General features: G+C 42.6%; 1 protein-coding gene across 1 annotated transcript in view; it reads left to right on the top strand.

The window, feature by feature from the left end:
- Positions 1–3048: 3048 nt before the first annotated feature.
- Positions 3049–20872, top strand: part of LOC138955239 (hemicentin-2-like) — a gene marked incomplete at its 3' end in the record, with an annotated part of 19616 nt that continues 1792 nt past the window's right edge. The window contains 12 exon segments of the mRNA XM_070326884.1: positions 3049–3355; positions 3884–4018; positions 5484–5565; positions 6075–6386; positions 7504–7764; positions 8278–8574; positions 9219–9337; positions 9942–10086; positions 13632–13755; positions 14441–14598; positions 15574–15646; positions 18653–18719. Of these exon segments, the coding sequence (XP_070182985.1) occupies positions 3182–3355; positions 3884–4018; positions 5484–5565; positions 6075–6386; positions 7504–7764; positions 8278–8574; positions 9219–9337; positions 9942–10086; positions 13632–13755; positions 14441–14598; positions 15574–15646; positions 18653–18719 (1947 nt within the window).

The raw sequence follows: 20872 nt of genomic DNA, 5'->3' as shown, positions 1-20872 counted from the left end.
CAACTATAGTCAGGGATCGCGCTAGCTTTTTAAAAAACGCGTAAGTCATACGCAACGAAACGAAAAAAACGCGTCACGGACCAATATTTTTGCGTATTATACTACGAAAACATGTACTGACACAAACAAAACCCGCACAAAAGACTTAAAGACACTCCTTACCTAAATATGGCGAGTTTTCCTGTCGAACTCCGCGCGCGCCTGTCGAATAACACCCCTGCTGTCTCCAACCTTCGGGCCTTGCGAGTTTGTTTCCCGCTCTAATACGACTAGACACACTTTCCGGCTTTTGGAAGCGCGAGATGGGAGAGCAGCTAATGTCTGTTTCATTATCCGACAAGACATTATCTGGTAATACCCTCGTTACGTTCGTTTGCGATACTTCGATGCAAAAAGAAACGGACTTTAGTTTTGACGCGCAGATTTCATGTGTGTCGTCACTTCTCGAGCCCTATAGTCAGTTTCAGGATCGGGTGATTATTAAGTCAGAGCAAAAGCGCTGCGTGAAGACAAGAAAAAGTTACAATATTTTTGCGTATGGCTTACGCGGCGCGGCGAAAAAAACGCGTCAGCGACTTTTAAAATGCGTCAAATACGCAAAAATCGTGCGTAAACGCGATCCCTCTATAGTGATATATAATATATATAATAAAAAGTCAAGATCATCCTGACACAGTTAGCACTTATTTGTTGTCATGTGATAGACCTTTTCGGTCTCTGAGCAGCTCTGGCGAAATATCAGCGAGATATGATCTTCGTTATGCTTCGAAAGCTATGAGAAATATGATCATCGGCCTTCGCAGCTCTCTCGAGAAAGCTGTACTAGTACTACATGCTTTATTGTTATGCTTTAAAGTTTGCGAGAGCTGGGAATACCGATCTATTGGGTCTATTGTTCCATCTGACAACAGCACCATTATTCATGACATGGTCATGCACTGCACTAGGAAGTGTGGTGTTGAGGCAAAGAAAAAAAAAAAAACCGGGGGGGGGGGGGGGGGGGGGGGGGTAAAGAGAGGTGCATGTTGCCTTAAATGACAAATGATTGACATACAGTAGGAAGCTTTGATGGATGAGATATATGGTGGTGGTGGAAGAGGAGGAGAAGAAGAAGGACGAGGAAAAAAAACTAAATTGCAATGTAATCAAACTGATAGATCTACAGCCTATCTAGGTTACTCAGCCTGAGCTTTCTCGACTCATAGTCATAGTCATACCAAGGCATAAACAGACGAATGAGCTTTTCAACAATGTCCACACACTTGTTTGGTGGCAATGAAAACTACAACACAAACTGAGGCAAAATCGTGTTGAATTCCTTCGAAAAAAAATGACAGTGTAGTGCAAATTGCAAATCAGACCAAATGTAAGAGAACAGACTTCGAGCAGACAGCAGAAATCGAGACGGTAGGCGTATGCACATGAACATGACAAAAACCTTGAATCAAACATCGATTCCACATAAAAACTTACCAGGATTGAAGAAAACACCTCTTATACCTGTATTCTGTGAGGCCTGACTCAGATACCACTCGAAAAGCTGCAATTTCTTCACATTTTCATGCAGCAAAAAATTGTCGATTTTCACCGGAAGTTAATGTATGATTCAAGGGAGTTAAATCGATGTTGATATTTTAGTACAGTTCTCCCTCCTTACTTGTGGGGAGTGCTTCGAACATCGAAAGTCTGCGGGGGAGCAGTTCTTGTACAGAGATACTTGACGAACAAGTGATTATTGAAGAAATATGTACTTTAATATAAATAAAGGTTGATGCATTGTTGTCTTCCAGGATGGAAAATACGCTGCTACAAAACAATGAAACAGCCATCAGACTCACATTCAAGATGTAGTCAAAAGAGGAAATAACTTGAAACTGATTTTATTTCCGGCCGAGCATTATTTTACAATACTGTAGAAAATAAAACAAAAGACGTATATAAGTCACTTATGAGACCTGTCCTAGAATACGGAAATGTGGTGAGGGGAGGGGGTGAGGGGAGGGGGTTACTGAGGGGGCCAGGGGGGGGGGGGGGGGTAGGAGATGTGGCTAGGGAGACGAGGGGGGGTAGAGTAGGTGGGATAGGAATTAGAAGCTAGGGCTAGGAAGGGGGGATGGTAGAATATTAGGTAGGGGGTGAATATGATTCACACACAAAGCGGCGACAACAACAACACAACCACGGTAGGGTCAGTTGTGCACACTCACGCATGCACGCACGAACACACACACACACACACACACACACTCACACACACACACACACACACACACACACACACACACACACACAGAGCGAGCAACAACAAAAGCACGGTATGGTCAGTTGTGCACACGTTAGAACTGAGCTGTATTACAGTGGAACCCCACTTTTAAGACCTCCAAAACCCCGAGAAAGTCAGGTCTTAAAAGGAGGGAGTCTTAAAATGGGGTAAACGTACAGATACTATGAACAGAAAGTCTGACAAATCAAGGTCTTAAAAAGGGTGAAGTCTTACATTGTTTTTTTTTAAAGGGGGGTTCCACTGTATTTTCAAACTCTATCTTGCATGCCCACACGAACGCAGACACCTGTTCCTGCTTTGTGGGTTAATGCTAGTGTCTCAGTCGGACGTCATTCGGGCACCCGGCTTCAAAGCGAAGATACGTCTCGATTTCTTTAAGAACGGGCCAACATGAACAATATTGTACAGTTGCACTGCATTTTAAAGACCCGCCAATTAAAGACTCCCTCCCTTTTAAGACTCCCTCCATTTTAAGACTCCCTCCATTTTAAGACTCCCTCCATTTTAAGACTCCCTCCATTTTAAGACCTTGGTTTCTCAGACTTTGTGTTAAAAGCCTCTGTAAATTGACCCCCATTTTAAGACCCCCTCCTTTTTAAGACCTGTTTTCCTCAGATTTTTGGAGGTCTTAAAAGGGGGGTTCCACTGTAGCAGGATCTATGCATGTACCTTATCTCTCGGCCCAGATGACAATAGCGCAATACGTGAACATCTTCTTGCAAATGCGAGCTATTCTCATAATCAGAAAGTAGGAACCGTGATGACCTCGTTCCATAGAATGCAGGTTTATTTATGTCTGTCTTTACGTCAGTGTCCCCAAAAGAACTTTTATTTTCGTGCGGAAGTGGTCGTCTTGAATCCACGAGGGTTTGTCTGTAAGACTTCTACGAGTTCAAAATGGCCGAAGAAAAGAAGTCGTCGAAATGGGCACGTGTGTCTGTTTCTTCTGTTGTGGTATCGGCATTCCTTCTTTGTGTGCTTGGAGTAGGTGTTTACCAGCAGCGAGAAATATTCACGTTGAAAAGTAGGCTGCAGAATGTGGAGAATATGCAAGCACACCATTTGACAAAGGTAAATTGGTTGAACATTTTCCGTAAACACTGAGACTGACGCAAACACTGATAGAGAGAAATGGAGACAGACAGACGGACGGACAGACACACACACACACACACACACACACACACACATGCACACACACACACATGCACAGACACACACACACACACACACACACACACACACACACACACACACACAGAACAAACAAATAAACCAGAAAACAACCCCATGAAAATAAAACCAACTGAGCAGAAAGGAAGCTATATTGTAGTTAAACAAATAAACGTTGAGTTATGTTTTTCTTCTCTGCTAAACCCAAACCCAACCCCCCTTCTTCCACCCCCACCCACCCCCCCCCCTCCACCCCCACCCAACCCAACCCCCCTCCCTCCACCCCCCCCCCGCCCCCCTCCCCGCCTTTTGTTGTTTTCTAGTGCGTTTTTCTGGTCTGTCTGCTTGCCTGCTCGCAGCAGTTGAACTTTGTATGAAACAACTGACAATTTCCGTTTAAAATTTTCCATTTCATTCTAATATCAGCGCTCAGAAGACACTGAAAGATCCCTCACGGAACGGTTACATCATGAGATGACGTCATCGTTACGTGCCAAACGCCAAACACAACCGTTGGATCCAGACATCGTCAATCTCGTCACCAGTCTCGTTCAGTCGGAGGTAAGTACGAAATTAAAACTTAATAGAAGCCAATAGAGGAGTATTGCGAAATAGAGGAGAGAAAGAAGAAGAAGAAGAAGAAAAAAAAGTCGCGTAAGGCGAAATTACTACATTTAGTCAAGCTGTGGAACTCACAGAATGAAATTGAACGTAGTCCGCCGCTAGTGCAAAAGGCAGTGAAAGTGACGAGCCTGTTTGGCGCGGTAGCTGTTGCGCTGTGCTTCATAGCACGCTTTACTGTACCTCTCTTCGTTTTAACTTTGTGAGCGTGTTTTTAATCCAAACATATCATATCTATATGTTTTTGGAATCAGGAACCGACAAGGAATAAGATGAAAGTGTTTTTAAATTGATTTCGGAAATTTAATTTTGATAATAATTTTTATATATTTAATTTTCAGAGCTTGTTTTTAATCCAAATATAACATATTTATATGTTTTTGGAATCAGAAAATGATGAAGAATAAGATGAACGTAAATTTGGATCGTTTTATAATTTTTTTTTTTTTTTTACAATTTTCAGATTTTTAATGACCAAAGTCATTAATTAATTTTTAAGCCATCAAGCTGAAATGCAATACCGAAGTCCGGCCTTCGTCGAAGATTGCTTGGCCAAAATTTCAATCAATTTGATTGAAAAATGAGGGTGTGACAGTGCCGCCTCAACTTTTACAAAAAGCCGGATATGACGTCATCAATGACATTTATCGAAAAAATAAAAAAAAACGTCCGGGGATATCATACCCAGGAACTCTCATGTCAAATTTCATAAAGATCGGTCCAGTAGTTTACTCTGAATCGCTCTACACACACACACGCACACGCACACACACACACACACATACACCACGACCCTCGTCTCGATTCCCCCTCTATGTTAAAACATGTAAAAAGAAAAAAAGAATTGAAGATTACACAAGTCGCGTAAAGCGAAATTAATACATTTAGTCAATCTGAAATTCGTCTCGTTTTCAAGTCAATGTTAAAGCATTTAGTCAAATCTTCACTTTAATTTAAAAACAGAATTAAAAAGAAAAAGAACAGTGAAACAAAAGAGGCGGAAAATGAGACCTTAAACACGCTTCAACTGCAGAGTAATTGCGCCTTGCAAACAGCACGACACCTAATTTATCATATTTATTTCGAACGAGACTGATGCATAACAGGGATCGCGTTTATCAGTGAACTCTAATATTTCAACGTAAATGGGAATAGGGGTGGGGGGGGGGGGAGGGGGGGGGGGTGGGGGGGGGGTAGGGGGGGGGGGGGCGGGGGGAGGGGGGTGCGAAGGAATAATTATTATAACATGTACACGGCGAGTGGGATTTGTGAAAAATGATGTCTACACCCAGTATATGTTTGTCTCACTCGTTGACTGTCTTTTTCAGTGTTTGGTTGTGTCTGCAGACACGTACGCTCTCTGTCACTTTTAAGTTGTTTCGAAAACATTTTTGCATTTGTGCAGACTCAGGCGCTAGCGAGGTATTATTGTAAAGATGCCACTAAGATCTGCGAGAAAGGTGCGGCTGGACCGAAAGGAGACCAAGGTAAACAGCGAAAGCAGAATGCACGCACGCGCGCTCGCACGTACGCACGCATGCATGCACGCATGCACGCACGCAGACAGATATTATACCGAAGGATGAATTTTGGAAAGTTTTCTTACAATTTGGACTTTAAAAGGTTCAAGGGACATTCGCTTTACTGTAATTTAGAAACACCTGCAATGATTTACACAAAACTGCTCCGAAACTATGCCAATTAAATAATTAAATGAATTTTACTCAGCGAGCGGTTTGCTTCGCCCAGCTCTCCTGTCAGGAGGCCGGACTTCCGGTCGTCATCATTATTTATTTAGTTTTTATAAATACGCATTCGTCAAAGCAGATTAAGACCGTAGGATTGAGGAAGTCAAACCTACAGTCTAGATTACGCATGCAAAATCCGTGCCATACAGGGCTAAACGCTTCGCATTTATAACAGAAACAAACACAATGGCTGTTGGAGAATATCACGGTCTCCAATGACTGATCTTTCAATATTTTGTCCACGTCAGGAAATTCAAGCGTACCAGGACCTCCAGGACCAAAAGGAGACCCAGGATCTTCAGGCGTACCGGGATCCCAAGGCACCCCAGGGAACCCTGGCCCCTCCGGGCCCAAAGGAGACCTCGGACAGCGCGGGCTCAAGGGGGATTCGGGGCTTCCAGGGCTGCCGGGCCTGAAGGGAGATTTGGGGGAGAGAGGGGAGAAGGGGGAGAGGGGAGAGGCAGGGCGCTCTGGACCTCCCGGGCCGAAAGGAGATTCTGGTTCTGGGAGCTTCGTCGTTCCGCCACACCGGGAGAGCTCTCTATGCTGCGCTAGACTTGGTGAGATCTTGTTGTTGTCTTTGTTTGTGTGGATTGATTGATTGATTGTTTGGTTGATTGATAGATTGATAGCATGGTTGATTGATTGGTTGGTTGGTGGATTAATTGATTGATTGATTGATTGATTGATTGATTGCATATTGATTGATTGATATATTGATTGATTGATTGCATATTGATTGATTACATATTAATGATTGATTGATTGATTGATTGATTGATTGATTGATTTATTGATGAAATCCACTTGTTCATTTCAATGCTTGTTATTTTCTCAGGTTCATGGAGATAGGTCCCGCATAACTCTCACTTAGTCTTGTTGTCAGTCAGTCAGTCAGTCAGTCAGTCAGTCGGTCAGACGGTCAGTCGGTCAGTCAGTCAGTCAGTCGGTCGGTCAGACGGTCAGTCGGTCAGTCACTCAGTCAGTCGGTCGGTCAGTCGGTCGGTCAGTCGGTCAGTCGGTCAATCGGTCAGTCAGTCAGTCAGTCAGTCGGTCAGTTAGTCAGTCAGTCAGTCAGTCAGTCAGACAATCACTTGTTCATTCATTATATTCTTTATTCATTTACTTTTCAATATTTGTAAGAATATGACTGTATAAGCTCTTCGTATATTACAGTAGACTCGGTAAGGCTTTTCTTCGCATGAAAGGCTGGTTTTTTACTTGTTGTTGTTGTTTTCCAATGTAAAAAAATCATGAGTATGTTGATTTGGAAAACAAACAAACAACCAATCAACAAACAAACAAACCGTAATGATTTTCGTTCTGCTCGAAGACCAACTTTCAAAAAAAGTGAGAAAATGATATCTCCGAAGGCAGAAAAGTGTAGGAATCAGAATGACATTAGAATTACGAACTTTCATTCAAAAATAACAAATATATAGTCTTTGAGTTTCACATTATTGCCATTCAATGAACAACATTAATTGTGCGTTCAATGTTTTGTTTTGTTTTAATTGTTTGTTATTTGTTGGTGTGGTTAAAGTGTAGTATTTGCACTGTTCCCAGACTCTGAGAACTTGATATATCTAAAGGCAGAAAGTCCACACAAAAACGAAAAATAATTGTTGCGGGGTTGAGATTTTGTCTAACATTATCTTCTTTCGTTTCTACTCACAGCGGCCCCGGCGAAAACAGACGCTGACGTCGTCAACATTGCGGCCAACGTCAGAAGTGACGTACTTCTCCCCTGCAGCAGCAGCGGATATCCGGTCCCTAAGGTCACGTGGTCACCACCGATGCCTACGTCATCGCGTTACGTGATGTCACAGGACGGGATGATGATTCATGACGTCAATGTGACGGACGAAGCGACATACACGTGTGAAGTTAGCAACGTGCTGGGAAAATCGGTGTACACAATTCATCTGGGTGTACAGGGTGGGTATATATAGTGAGGTTGGTTGGTGAGCGGCTGCCTGTACCATTTGTTTGGTTGACACAAGTATTTAACAAAAAACTTTTTTTTAACGGTAATACATTGCTCCGTCAAATAACAAAGCCGATGTCAAATTAACTTTAATATCTCATGAGACTGTACAGTGGTCGACAGTGCGGCGTAATACAACAGACACAGCACTAACACGTTGGCGGTGGTCACGCCTGCCACTTTGGGTCTCTTGAGACTAACGTCTGATATAAGCTGGTGGTGTCATGATACCAGGGCGCCGGTGTCGTCGTCGTCGTTGTCATCATCATCATCATCATCATCATCATCATCATCATCATCATCATCATCATCATCATCATCGTCGTCGTCGTCGTCGTCGATATGATAACAATGATGATGGTGGTGGTGGTGGTAGTGGTGGTGACGATGATGATGATGGTGAGGAGGAGGAAAAGGATGATGATGGTTTAATTTCACGTGTATCCCCGCCCATTGTATTCCAGAGCCTATCGTGGTGTTCCTCAACCCTCCCAACGCCACCGTCAACAGCCACGACAACCTCACCATCACCTGCACCTTCTCCGGCTACCCCAAACCCTCCGTCGCCTGGTACCACTTCAAACCCGACGGAACCAACGTCACGCTGACGTCATCCATAGTGACCAATCAGAGCGCGGGCGGCCAGGGAACGAGCGTTCTGACGATCAAGGACCTGGGTGCCCTGGATGCTGGCGGCTACGAGTGTAGGGCGACCAACACCAGAGAAGTGGTCGGAAGTCAGGCGCAGGTTGTTGTCAATTGTGAGTGGTAGTAGTAATAGTGGTGGTGGTGGTGGCGGTGGTGGCGGTGGTGGTCGTAGTAGTAGTAGTAGTAGTAGTAGTAGTATTGGTGGTGGTAGTAGTGGTAGTGGTGGTGGTAGCGGTGGTTGCGGGAGTATTAGTAGTAGTGTTGGTATTAGTAGTAATGCTAATGGTAGAAGTAGTAGTAGTAGTAGTAGTAGTAGTAGTAGTAGTAGTAGTAGTAGTGTTGTTAATGGTAGTGGTGGTAATAGTAGTAGAAGTGCTGTTTTATGCCAGTAAAAGTAGTAGTAGTAGTAGAAGCGGTGGTGGTAGTAGTAGTGGTGGTGTTAGTAGTGGTGGTGGTGGTGGTAATAGTAGAAGTAGTAATAGTAGTAGTAGTAGTAGTAGTAGTAGTAGTAGTAGTAGTAGTAGTAGTAGTAGTGGTAGCAGTAGTAGTGGTAGTAGTAGAAGTGGTAGCAGTAGTAGTAGAAGTGGTGGTAATGGTAGTGGTAGTGGTAGTGGTAGTAGTGCTGCTAGATAATTGTAGCTATCTCTTCCCCTCACTTCTTTTACCCTCTCGTTTCTGAGAAAGAGATTATTTAGGATTTTCTACAAACTCGATCTACAGTAAAGCTATGTTTTGTGCACAATGCATTTATTTTCAGCTGAGCCCCTGATTGCAAGAGGTCCCCAGTCGCAGACTTCTGTGAGTGGTCAAGATATTCACCTGTTCTGTGACGTCATCTCTAACCCCCCACCTGTCATCACCTGGACCTACCCGCAGGTGTGTGTGTGTGTGTGTGTGTGTGGGTGTGTGTTTGTGCGTGCGCGTGTGTGTGCGTGTGTGTGTGTGCGTGTGTGTGTGTGTGTGTGTGTGTGTGTGTGTGCGTGCACGTCATTTTGGAAAAATCTCCATAATCTAATATATGCCAAATGTGACAAGTCTAAACTATACACTTCAAAATTTCTGGGAGCAAAACTATTTATAGGCTAAAGTTGCAATCTAAAACTAACTCAAACTCACGCACCTTCCCAATCCACACAGACATTCACGTTCGAACACCCCCTCAAGTCGGGAGGTGTTGGCTGGGAACAGCGGGCAGACCTTCCGTAGAACGAAGAGTGCAAGGGCAGACAAGATTCCACGCACTTGACCTGATATGGCTACATGGCCATCACCCTTTCTGCGCAGCTTCGGCTACATCTGTGTCCACATTTATACACACAATCTGACAATATTTGTAGTTTCACTTTTTTCTCTCCAACTGCTACTCTATACTTACTTTACCCAATATAACATGGCCATCATACTCCCCCCTCCCCCCCCTCTACATTTACATCAAAGATCAGACAATAATCGCAGTTTGACTTTTGTGTTTGACCCGCAGGGGGGACAACCGTTCAACGCCAAGATTCTACCGGACGGATCTCTGTGGCTGAGCAAGGCGGACAGCTACAACAGCGGTACCTACACGTGTAAAGCCACCAACAAGTTCGGCACCATGACTGCTACTGCTAGCCTCATCGTTCAAGGTACGCTGCCGTTAAAAGGAGATAAATTGCCAACGATGCAACTTAACTCATCATCTCCCAGGTACGGATATATCCGTACCCACTCATATGGCTCTATCTGACCTGGTACGGATATATATGCGTTCATACAGTCACTTCAGTCGGTTCCTGTAACGTCGATCTAACGCCTGCATTCCAGCATGTTGATACACAGTTTCTACACAGTTACTACAATTCTGTGTGACCTGCTGCAGCACAGCTGGTCTCGGCTAAAAAAAAACCTTGGTCAACATAGGTGGGGTAGAAAGTGTTAAAGGGTTACCAACCCTTTTCGTGAAAAAAAGTTGGGTTCAACGTCTCAGATGATATCGGGCCCTATCTGGATAAGACCAGGGGCGGATTAGGGCGGAGGGGGGGGGGGGGGGGGGGTTACTGGGGTTCCGGACCCCCCCCCCGGCTGTCAACAAAAATAAATAAAAATAATACTAACTTTAAAAGAAATAATGAGTGGCTGCTGACACCAGTTGATCATGTTTAAAATCAAGGATAAGCCATAAATTGTTCATAAAATAGCTAAAACTCTTCAGCTTCGGGGGGGCGAAGCCCTCCAGACCCCCCAACGGGGCCTTGCCCATGTACCCCACAAGGGGTCTACCCCTGGACCCCAGGTTGTAACCCCCCCCCCCCTCTCTGGCTTAACTGCTCCGCCCCTGAAGACCATTCCTCTACTGGGACACCTACCCAAACAATATAGAGTGCCACTGACACCTTCTCTGCCCAAGGTATATTGTAATTAGTAATGAGACGACAATTTAATCACAGTAAAGGGTGTGGTCCACTGCACAATTTTGCTGATGGACGGTGAGATACAGCAGCGGCACCTACACGCGAAAAAAAGCTACCAACAAGTTCGGCCTCACCGTCCAAGGTAGGCCCTATGCATGCTATTAGCGCGTAGAAAGATACACGGGGGAGATCTGGGCTAAGTTACACGAAACGAAAGTGGGTGCCACCCAAACGGGAGAGAACAAACCGTGAAATCACAAAAAATCTCAATTTCAACCAATCCAACCAAACCAATCTTCTGGCTGGCTCCCACCCAGTGTGTGAGTTGCATGAAGCGAAAGTGGGTGCCACCCAAAAGGGCGAGAACAAACCACGGGGTCTGATTGGTTGAAATCACAACAAATCTCAATGTCAACCAACCCAACAACAGCGGCCTTCTCCCACCCGGTTGGTATAACTTTCTAACTTTCTGGCCGGTTTTTGCCGAAACGAAACGCTTTGCAATTTGATCTATTTGACGTTTACATCCTCGTCCAGTCGAATCGCAGATGAAGCCAGAAGAATACCACAGGGCATATATAATTGTAAGAATACTGGATGACAGAAGATCACCAGCCACGTATCATTCTTAGATCTTTGAGTAAAAAAACAAACAGATTCAGAGTTGTTTTTACGTATAGTCAAGTTTTGACTAAATGTTTTAACATAGACGGGGAATCGAGACGAAGGTCGTGGTGTACGAATGTATGTATGTATGTATGTGCGTGTGTGTGTTGAGCGATTCAGAGAAAACGACTGGACCGATCTTCATACAATTTCACATGAGAGTTCCTGGGTATGATATCCTCGGACTTTTTTGTCATTTTTTCAATAAATGTCTTTGATGACGTCATATCCGGCTTTTTTTGTGAAAGTTGAGGCCGCACTGTCACGCCCTCATTGGTCAAGCAACCTTCGACGAAGTCCGGACTATGGGATTGAATTTCAGCTCCGCAGCGTAACAGTTAAACAGCGTAACAGCGTAGTTAATTAGTTTGCTAATTAAAGTTGTCATTAAAATCAAATTTTCACTAACAGATTCAACAAGAGGCGAAGCCTTCAAGGCTCCCGTAAGAAATCAACAAACAGTAACATAACACAAACTCACTCACTCCGTAACACACACAGAATAGTCAGGTTATAAATACAAGCCACTTTACCTATGCAGCATGGTGACCCTACAATATGCGAAACATGTCGACTGCAGCAGCCTGGTTCTTAAAATAATTCTGACGGTCAACACAGCCAGAAATGCCAACAAAGACAAGAAAGCTGTTGCAAGGTAAGCTTACCAAACGTTACATAGCGAATCATATGATAGTGCGTAAACAGCAAACAGTAGATCTACAATCAAAGAGAGGATCGAGTCTGGAATGAAACGCGATACAGATCTAGCATTCAAAAACTGTCTTTCACGTTCAAGGAAGTTGTTGCAAAGTACTTAAGACTTACTAAATTGTACAGACAAAACCATGACAGTGCATGTTTTGAATCTGAGGAAAAAATCGTGATCATTTTGACTTTGAGAACAGATTCATTCTGTTTCCTTATATATCTGCATGTTCAAGTAAATGGTGGACAGTTTTTTTCGGGCAGAGTAAACTTAACTTGAGATTCTACTGCAAGTCTTGAAATTCACATAAATCGAACCACGAGCAAAGACATCCAAACATTACAGGCACTTTAGAACAACTCATTTCACTAGAGGTGACTGCCTAGCACTGTGTTTGACATCCGTGTCTGCTGAAATAAAAAGAAATTAAAACAAAACGGATTAACAGTAGGTGACACGTTATGAGAGTGGGAGACACTAGATCTGTCTCTGAACTTACCGGGATACGGCTGCAAGATCGACACTGACTGCCGCGCTTTCGACAGCTCTTCCTCGCGTGGACATTGGAAACACGCTGTGCAGATCAAATTGTAGGAAATCTCCCTTTGGTATCTTCTTTATTTACTTTTCTGGAGCTTAGAAACCGAACAACATGAAATCGTCTTCCCCGGCGAATCGGCGAGGTGAGAACTGGACCACAATCCTTCGCGCGACCCCTGACCTGATCTTGACACCTGACCTGCCGTCTGCATGCCAAACACGACACAAACCAGTCAACTGCTTGTACCCCTTCAAAACCCCCCACCACCCGTTTTCTTTGGATACACGCTTTAACTACACACATGCCGACACAATGTTGATCATTGCTTCAATAATTTGAAGATGGTGCTTGAAAATTAACCACGTGAAATGAGTATTTCGGTGTTTAGCCAAAAATGTTAAAGTTTCTACCACAGACATACACACATACATACATACGCACGCACGCACGCACGCACGCACGCACGCACAGACAGACAGAGTTTACCATCGCATAGGCTACACTTACGTGAGCCAAAAATGATTGCATCGTATTCTGCAATTTCTCCTGATTTCAAAAGCATATACATATGTTATGTATACTATAAAAATGTGCTCAGAATTACAAAATATAGGTTTAAGTAAGTACTGCGTTCGCGCGGGAGACGAGCGTGATCGACCCGTCTCGGTTTTTCGGTGTGGTTAGTCGAGACTATCTTAATAATATGGTCTCGGCGATGACTGTTTTTTCGTGTTGAGAAGGATTTTGTTAAACTATTGACCCTGTACCTCTTTCTCATTTTGGATGGCCCTCCCTCTCTTACACTAGGTCCAGCGCTTGGAATGGACGAGAGTAACAGTCATTATTAAAGAATCTTATCTGCTACAGTGCCTGTCACAGTGACGGTGAGTCCCAACGTGACGTCATTGCACAACACTCCCTACGCAGCAATGACGTGTGTCGGTCACGGCGAACCTAAACCCGCCTTGTCTTGGTCCAAGCTGGTGTCTGGGTAAGTTGTGTCGTCGTGAACGTTATTAAGATGAACAGGGTTTCGAGAATAAATGATGTCTCGATGACTTTGTCTTATCAGCTTGGGAAAATACTTGTGGGGTCGGTATCGTATATCATTAATCACGGTTTGATGGCGTTCCTCGAGCACATTGGATTGAAACAAGGTCTGTGCATCACAACTTGTGTGTGTTTTAATGTTGTTGGAAATGTAACCGCTTGACTAGCGGAAGAGTTTACTTGAAGAAAATATCCGCGACAAAAACCCATAGGCCTAACATACAAAGTGCAACAATTACTGCTAAAACTCATTTTGAAAATGGTCTCCAGGGGAGGCAATCATTTTGATGCAATTCAAAGATAAATACAAAAACGATTGTTTTTCTTGTGATTTGTGTGTGATTTTTATGATAACAAAAAAAAAATCGTGTCTGATTACGTATTGCTGTGGCAATCAAGTGGTTAATTTCAACTACCGTAGACATACATCAGCTGCATTTTGCTACTGAGGCTAAGGTGTTGTTTTCCTTAACGATTTTCATTTTATCAACAACAGCAAAAATTATATTGCCAAATATTCTTGTGGGGTCACCGCCAAGCTGTGCATGTGCATGTTTATAAAACAACAACGGATTTTCATTTAAGCTTTGGCTCTGGAAAAATGTGGATACAATTTGCTTGTGCAGGCTTCCTCAGGGCGACCAACGCTACATCGTCTTGCCGGGAACCGGAACGGCAGATCTGGTTATAAGCGGTATCACGCCGCCTACTGAAGAGCAAGATTCCGGCGTCTTTGTCTGCATTGGTGACAACGGCAGTTCTACCGGGCAAGGCTACGCCATAGGTTTGGATTTGTTTGTGTTCTTCGCAACTCAGTGGTCAATGTTTGAAGTCTTTCTCCTTCAAATAACTTTTTCACATAGCCCCCCAAAAGGCATTTAATCCGAATAGAGTACGATGTTCGGAAATAACTCTGTCGGGTTAGAATGGGTTGTGAAATAGTGAAAACTCTTACTTCTTACTTCTTTCCTCGTGACATTATAGGCCACTAGCGAGGGGGGTGTCTGAAACACGTGGAAAAGGAGCACGTGTGTAAAGATTGCCTCTTAAAAAATTATTTTAACAAAACCATATTTTCGACTTCCATTTTTCAGTCTTTCGAAACGCTTCGTGCTCGTATTAGCAGCAGGGAGTAAACTTCATATTTGTATTTCTGACGAAACTACGCCTTTAAAATATAATTCATATTTGTTTGTATTCATTTTATTTGTTTTACATATTCTTTCATTCATGTATTTAGTTATCTATTTATTTACTTTTTTTTATTCATTTATTTTGATTTTTCAAAAATGAATTGTTTTGTCCAGAAAGCGCTTGCCACTGTAAGTAATCGGGGTTAACATTAGCATTTTCATTCCAACTCAGTTTCGGACAATATTTGATTCCTATTTTTGATGTCTGAGAACCAAAGGGAAGTAAATGATCTAGTTGCATAAGCGTTGCTTCCCTTTGGTTCTCACTTCTTGAAATATCACTCTGCCTCATTTGATTAGGCCAACAAACAAAAAAGTCTGTTTACGGTAACAAAGGCCTAAAAAATAGGGTCGGTAGGTCGGGATTTTTATTTATTTTTTCCAAAAAAACATATTTTTAAGTTATTTTGCCAAAAAACAAAGACCTTTCTTTTTTTCTTTTTTTTTTTCCCAAATGCCAAAAAAAATCTAGGGTCGCGCGAAAAAATAGGGTCGGTCGGGATACCGTAAACAGACTATTTTTTTTGTGTGTGGCCTTAAGGTTTTCCTATTTTTCCTATTTTCAGTGTACAAAGACCTGGGCGCTCTGACCTGCGGCTCCACCTTTGAACAATGTACCACAGCGGGCAGCGTGTGTGGGTAAGTCATCTCAGCGCAGTTCACATGGTAGAACAAACTTAAGTGCAGTTCACATGGTAGAACAAACTTAAGTGCTGTTCACATGGTAGAACAAACTTAAGTGCTGTTCACATGGTAGAATAAACTTAAGTGCAGTTCACATGGTTATGTACAACGGCGGGCAGCGTGTGTGGGTAAGACATCTGAACAAACTGAAGTGGTGTTCACATGGTAGAACAAACTTAAGTGCAGTTCACATGGTTATGTACAACGGCGGGTAGCGTGTGTGGGTAAGACATCTGAACAATCTTTCTTTCTTTGGTGTTTAACGTCGTTTTCAACCGTTCAAGGTTATATCGCGACGGGGAAAGGGGGGGGGGGGGGGGGGGGGCATGGGATAGAGTCACTTGTTAAGTGTTTCTTGTTCACAAAAGCACTAATAAAAAAATTGCTCCAGGGGCTTGCAACGTAGTATCTGAACAAACTGAAGTGCTGTTCACATGGTGGACTTAATACAACCAACTTTCCAACGAGTTAAAGCGATTTTTGTCAGAAATAAGAAGTTCTTCTTCTTCTTCTGCGTTCCCAGGTAATAAAAAGGTTGAAAATCGCTGCCCATGTAAACAGCGCTTATGCTCAGACTATATGTAATCAACGATTCTCAGCCAACTTGCACTTTTTGGCTTGTCCGGCCGCATTCGTCGTTTTCCGGCTAGAGTTCTCCAATCAAAAAGCGCCGCGACAATACAACAATGTACGTGCTATACACAGGATAGATATTGTTCAGTTGTCAAACGGGCAGTCTCTCTAATGAATGTGGGACAAAAAGGTGCTGCGCATATATTAGGAAGGACAGCGAGGAAAACTCGTGGAGGACACTCTTAGAAACTAACCCTCTCTATTAGGTCCAAAAAAATAATAGGTGTGGTTACGGTAACATAGCCAAAAAAATAGGGTAGGAAGGTAGGCAATCACTTTTTTTTTCTTTTTTTACTTTTTTTTCTAATGTGTACAAATTAAACCTACTTGACAGGGAAATAAGTGTGCGACTCGGGCGCTTTCGCTTTCATTGCGTTTTCTGCACTCGTTTACTTGTTTTTTTGTGTATTTTTTTGACAAATGTAATAAAAAGTTATAGGGTCGGCCCCCAAAAATAGGGTAGGTCGGGTTACCGTAACCACACCTATTTTTTTTAGGCCTAATTGTCCTACTTTCTTTTATGGGTTCTTCCTTCCGTTTAGATGTAAACACTGAATATTGTTTTCTTTGTCTGTATAATATATAGCCATGTTTACATTGTGAACATTTGACTTTTTCAAAAGGATTGATAATATTTGGAAATGATGATAATGTGAACACTGATAATGTTTTAGATTTGATTATTCTTTTAGGAAAATATTATATTTATAAATGTAAACTTCAGGGCTCAGTTCCGCTTTTGAATGTTTTTTTGAAAATATTAAAACAAAGATATTACATTGAAAAGAAATTGAATCTTATCAGGAATAGAAATGTTGAATTTTTGTCAGAGTGGTTACCCTATGCGAATATATGTTAGGTTATTGACCAAGGCGAAGTGTCCATTTCAGCTTAATCTTTTTGTACAGTTTAAAATTGTAGGTTTTTATAAGATTTTAGGCAAGAGTGTGTGTGTATGTCTTATGTCTGTCTGCTTCACTTATCCCCTTACCTGTCTGTCACCCTGTTACCCCTCTCTCCCCCCCTCTCTCTCTCTCTCTCTCTCTCTCTCTCTCTCTCTCTCTCTCTCTCTCTCTCTCTCTCTCTCTCTTTTTTATCAGTATTGTCGGTATGTTACATGTCCGTCTGTCGGTTAGGTCCTAATGTTGTATGTCTTGTATACTTGCCATTTACATATTTATTATACATGTTGAAGGATGAATGAAGATACATTGTAGACGGATGCATGTTATGGATTAAAAGCCCCACGATGATGTGCTTGGCAAATACAAAAAAAAAAAAAAAAAAAAAAAAAAATATATATATAGCCATTGTAGATTAGTCCCTTTCCAGGGCGACGGCCAGATGTAAAAAAGCAAATCACTGCTTATTCTATTACCCTCGTTAAATAAAGAATTGTCATAAAGTGTACAATGTTAAAGACACACTCTCTTATTCCATTACCCTCGTTAAATAAAGAATTGTCATAACGTGTACAATGGTAAAGACACGCTCACTTGTTCTATTATTACCCTCGTTTAATAAAGAATTGTCATAAAGTGTACAATGTTAAAGACACACTGTCTAATTCTATTACCCTCGTTAAATAAAGAATTGTCATAAAGTGTACAATGTTAAAGACACACTCTCTAATTCTATTACCCTCGTTAAATAAAGAATTGTCATAAAGTGTACAATGTTAAAGACACACTGTCTTATTCTATTACCCTCGTTAAATAAAGAATTGTCATAAAGTGTACAATGTTAAAGACACACTGTCTTATTATATTACCCTCGTTAAATAAAGAATTGTCATTATGTTCATTAAGTGTACAATGTTAAAGACACACTCTCTTATTCTATTACCCTCGTTAAATAAAGAATTGTCATAAAGTGTACATTGTTAAAGACACACTCTGTAATTCTATTACCCTCGCATAAAGTGTACAATGTTAAAGACGCACTCTCATATTCTATTACCCTCGTTTAATTAAGAATTGTCATAAAGTGTACAATGTTAAAGACACACTCTCTTATTCTATTACCCTCGTTAAATAAAGAATTGTCATTATGTTCATTAAGTGTACAATGTTAAAGAAACACTCCTTCCCGTGTCAACCGTTCGGCTGACTGTCTCAGATCTGCCCAGGCGACTTGTGGCTTCTTGCAAAATGAATCCATCATTCATTACTCTGTACTCAACTGGACTGTTCATTTTTGGCATGTGACCAAGACGAACTGAAGGTGTGGTCTCATTCCACGTAACAGTCTGGCCAGACCTGAGACGGTGGGCCGAACAGTTCAGAAGAGGAGTGTGACTTTAATATTATCATTTTGTGTGTGTTTCAGCGGAACATGCCCTGCTAACTGTGGCTCGGGAGGCGGATTGGTGAAGGGCTATTTACACTACACGTTGGTAAGACCGGTGTCACGAACTGAAACCTCTGCTGAACAATCCTTCTCATTGCGGTCAATGCGCATGCGCCAATCTTGGCCTTAAAAATGCGACCCTTTGACCGAACTCATGGGTTAGAGTTAGGGTTAGGGTTAGGATTAGGGTTAGAATTAGGGTAAGGGTTAGGGTAAGGGTTAGGGCTAGGGTTATGTTGTTCACGACCTGATTAATCTCCCCATGTTAGCGCATGCGCATTGACCGCAGCGAGAAGGATTGCTTAGGTTTTCAGTTCGTGACACCAGCATCCCCTCCTCTCAGTTTCCTTTACACGTCCACCCCACCCACCCCATCTCACTACCCTATCACACCCCACCCACCCCATCTCACCACCCAATCACACCCACACTCACCCCACCCCAACTATGGAACGCCAGATACGCAATGTCCCCGCGGAATTCCGGCCGGAATTCCGCGCTGACTTTTGAGATTTTCTCGTCGTTGATTGGTCAGAAATTCCGCCTGAACTTTTAATGTCCTCGCGCAATTCTGGCCGGAATTCCGGCCGGAATTCCGCCCGGACTTTCGAGCTATACTCGTCTTTGATTGGTTAAAATGTCCGCGCGCAATTCCGCCCGGACTTTTATCGGGAACGCTCGTATGGGTTCGGCACTTTCCGCCCGGAGTTTTAGATCGAGAAATTTAAAAAAGTTGAAACGGAAGAGAATCGGATCGAGGTTAAAATGTCCTCGCGCAATTCCGCCCGGACTTTTATCGCAAATGTTCGGCACTCGTTTTGCTCGGACTTTTAGATTGAGACATCAAAACAGTGGGAATAAAAGAGAGTCGGATGAAAGAATCAACATTAATCGCGCGCGCGTGTGTGTGAGTGTGAACACAGCTATTTCATGGAAGCGGTTCTTGCAAACAGTACACACTTCTGAAAAGTGCTCATGAGTTGTTTCTCTTGATTAAAATAAAGGATTTTGACTGACTGAACACAGAGATTCTGACCTTTTGTGCATCGGTTTGATTTGTCCACTATCCTTTTTTTCTGTGAGCGTGTATCATAATCGCACACACACACACACACACACACACACACACACACACACACACACACACACACACACACACACACACACACACACACACACACACACACACACACACATACTTATAAACACACACACACACACACACACACACATAAACACACACACACACACACAAACACACACACACACACACTTATAAACACACACACACACACACTCACACGCACACACACGCACATCTGAAACCCTGCCTCATCCCCCACCTCACCCTCTCCCCGATTTGGAAAAATAAAGAAATATAATTTGTAACGGCAGTATTTTCTGACGCCCGAGCAGATATTTTCGGAACAGTGTTGTTCTTTGTGACCTTGGTCTTAACGGAAAAACCTAGCCGTCTGAGGAGTAACGAATGGCGCATGAAATGAGTCATTTGTGTCGTTTTACACCTCTTTCCAGTTCTACTTTGAAAGGATGCCGCACATGTATAACAACAGTCCTTCCTTTGCGCTCTTTTAAGTCAAAAAAGGTCTGACAAGGCCTTTTCGTCGAATGACAAATATACACACCCTTACTTGAATAAAATGCCATACCAGCCAAAAATAAACCAGAAAATACATATCTGACAACAAAAACAACAACAACAACAACAACAACAACAACAACAACAACAACAACACTATTCATGTTTGCAAAGGAAGCATATGATGTCCCATAGTAGATGCCCATATTATAGCGAGCAAAATTGCGCACAGATCTGTCTAAAATCTGTATTTTTCTGTTTAATTTCACATTCTGCCTGTAAGAAAATGTCTTCTTCAAGCACCTATGAAAATGGGTCTTGGCAATGATCGCATTCACATCTTGCACCATAAACAGCGCAACATCCATTGCTGTTTGTAATCCTGCGTTTTGAAGAATTTGAGTGATCGCCCTTGATTTCAAAGCAATTACATATGAGTGTCCGGTAAATTCCCATTCCATGTTTTTAGTGAGTAGAGAATAGCTCGAAACTCCGGGCGGAATTTCGGGCGGAATTCCGACCGGAATTCCGGCCGGAATTGCGCGAGGACAATAAAAGTTCGGCCGGAATTTTTGACCAATCAACGACGAGAAAAGCTC

Source organism: Littorina saxatilis, unplaced genomic scaffold (assembly GCF_037325665.1).
Source record: "Littorina saxatilis isolate snail1 unplaced genomic scaffold, US_GU_Lsax_2.0 scaffold_1527, whole genome shotgun sequence".
Classification (NCBI taxonomy): domain Eukaryota; kingdom Metazoa; phylum Mollusca; class Gastropoda; order Littorinimorpha; family Littorinidae; genus Littorina; species Littorina saxatilis.
Note: the sequence above shows the minus strand (reverse complement) of the source record. Positions and strands in the feature narration are given on the sequence as shown.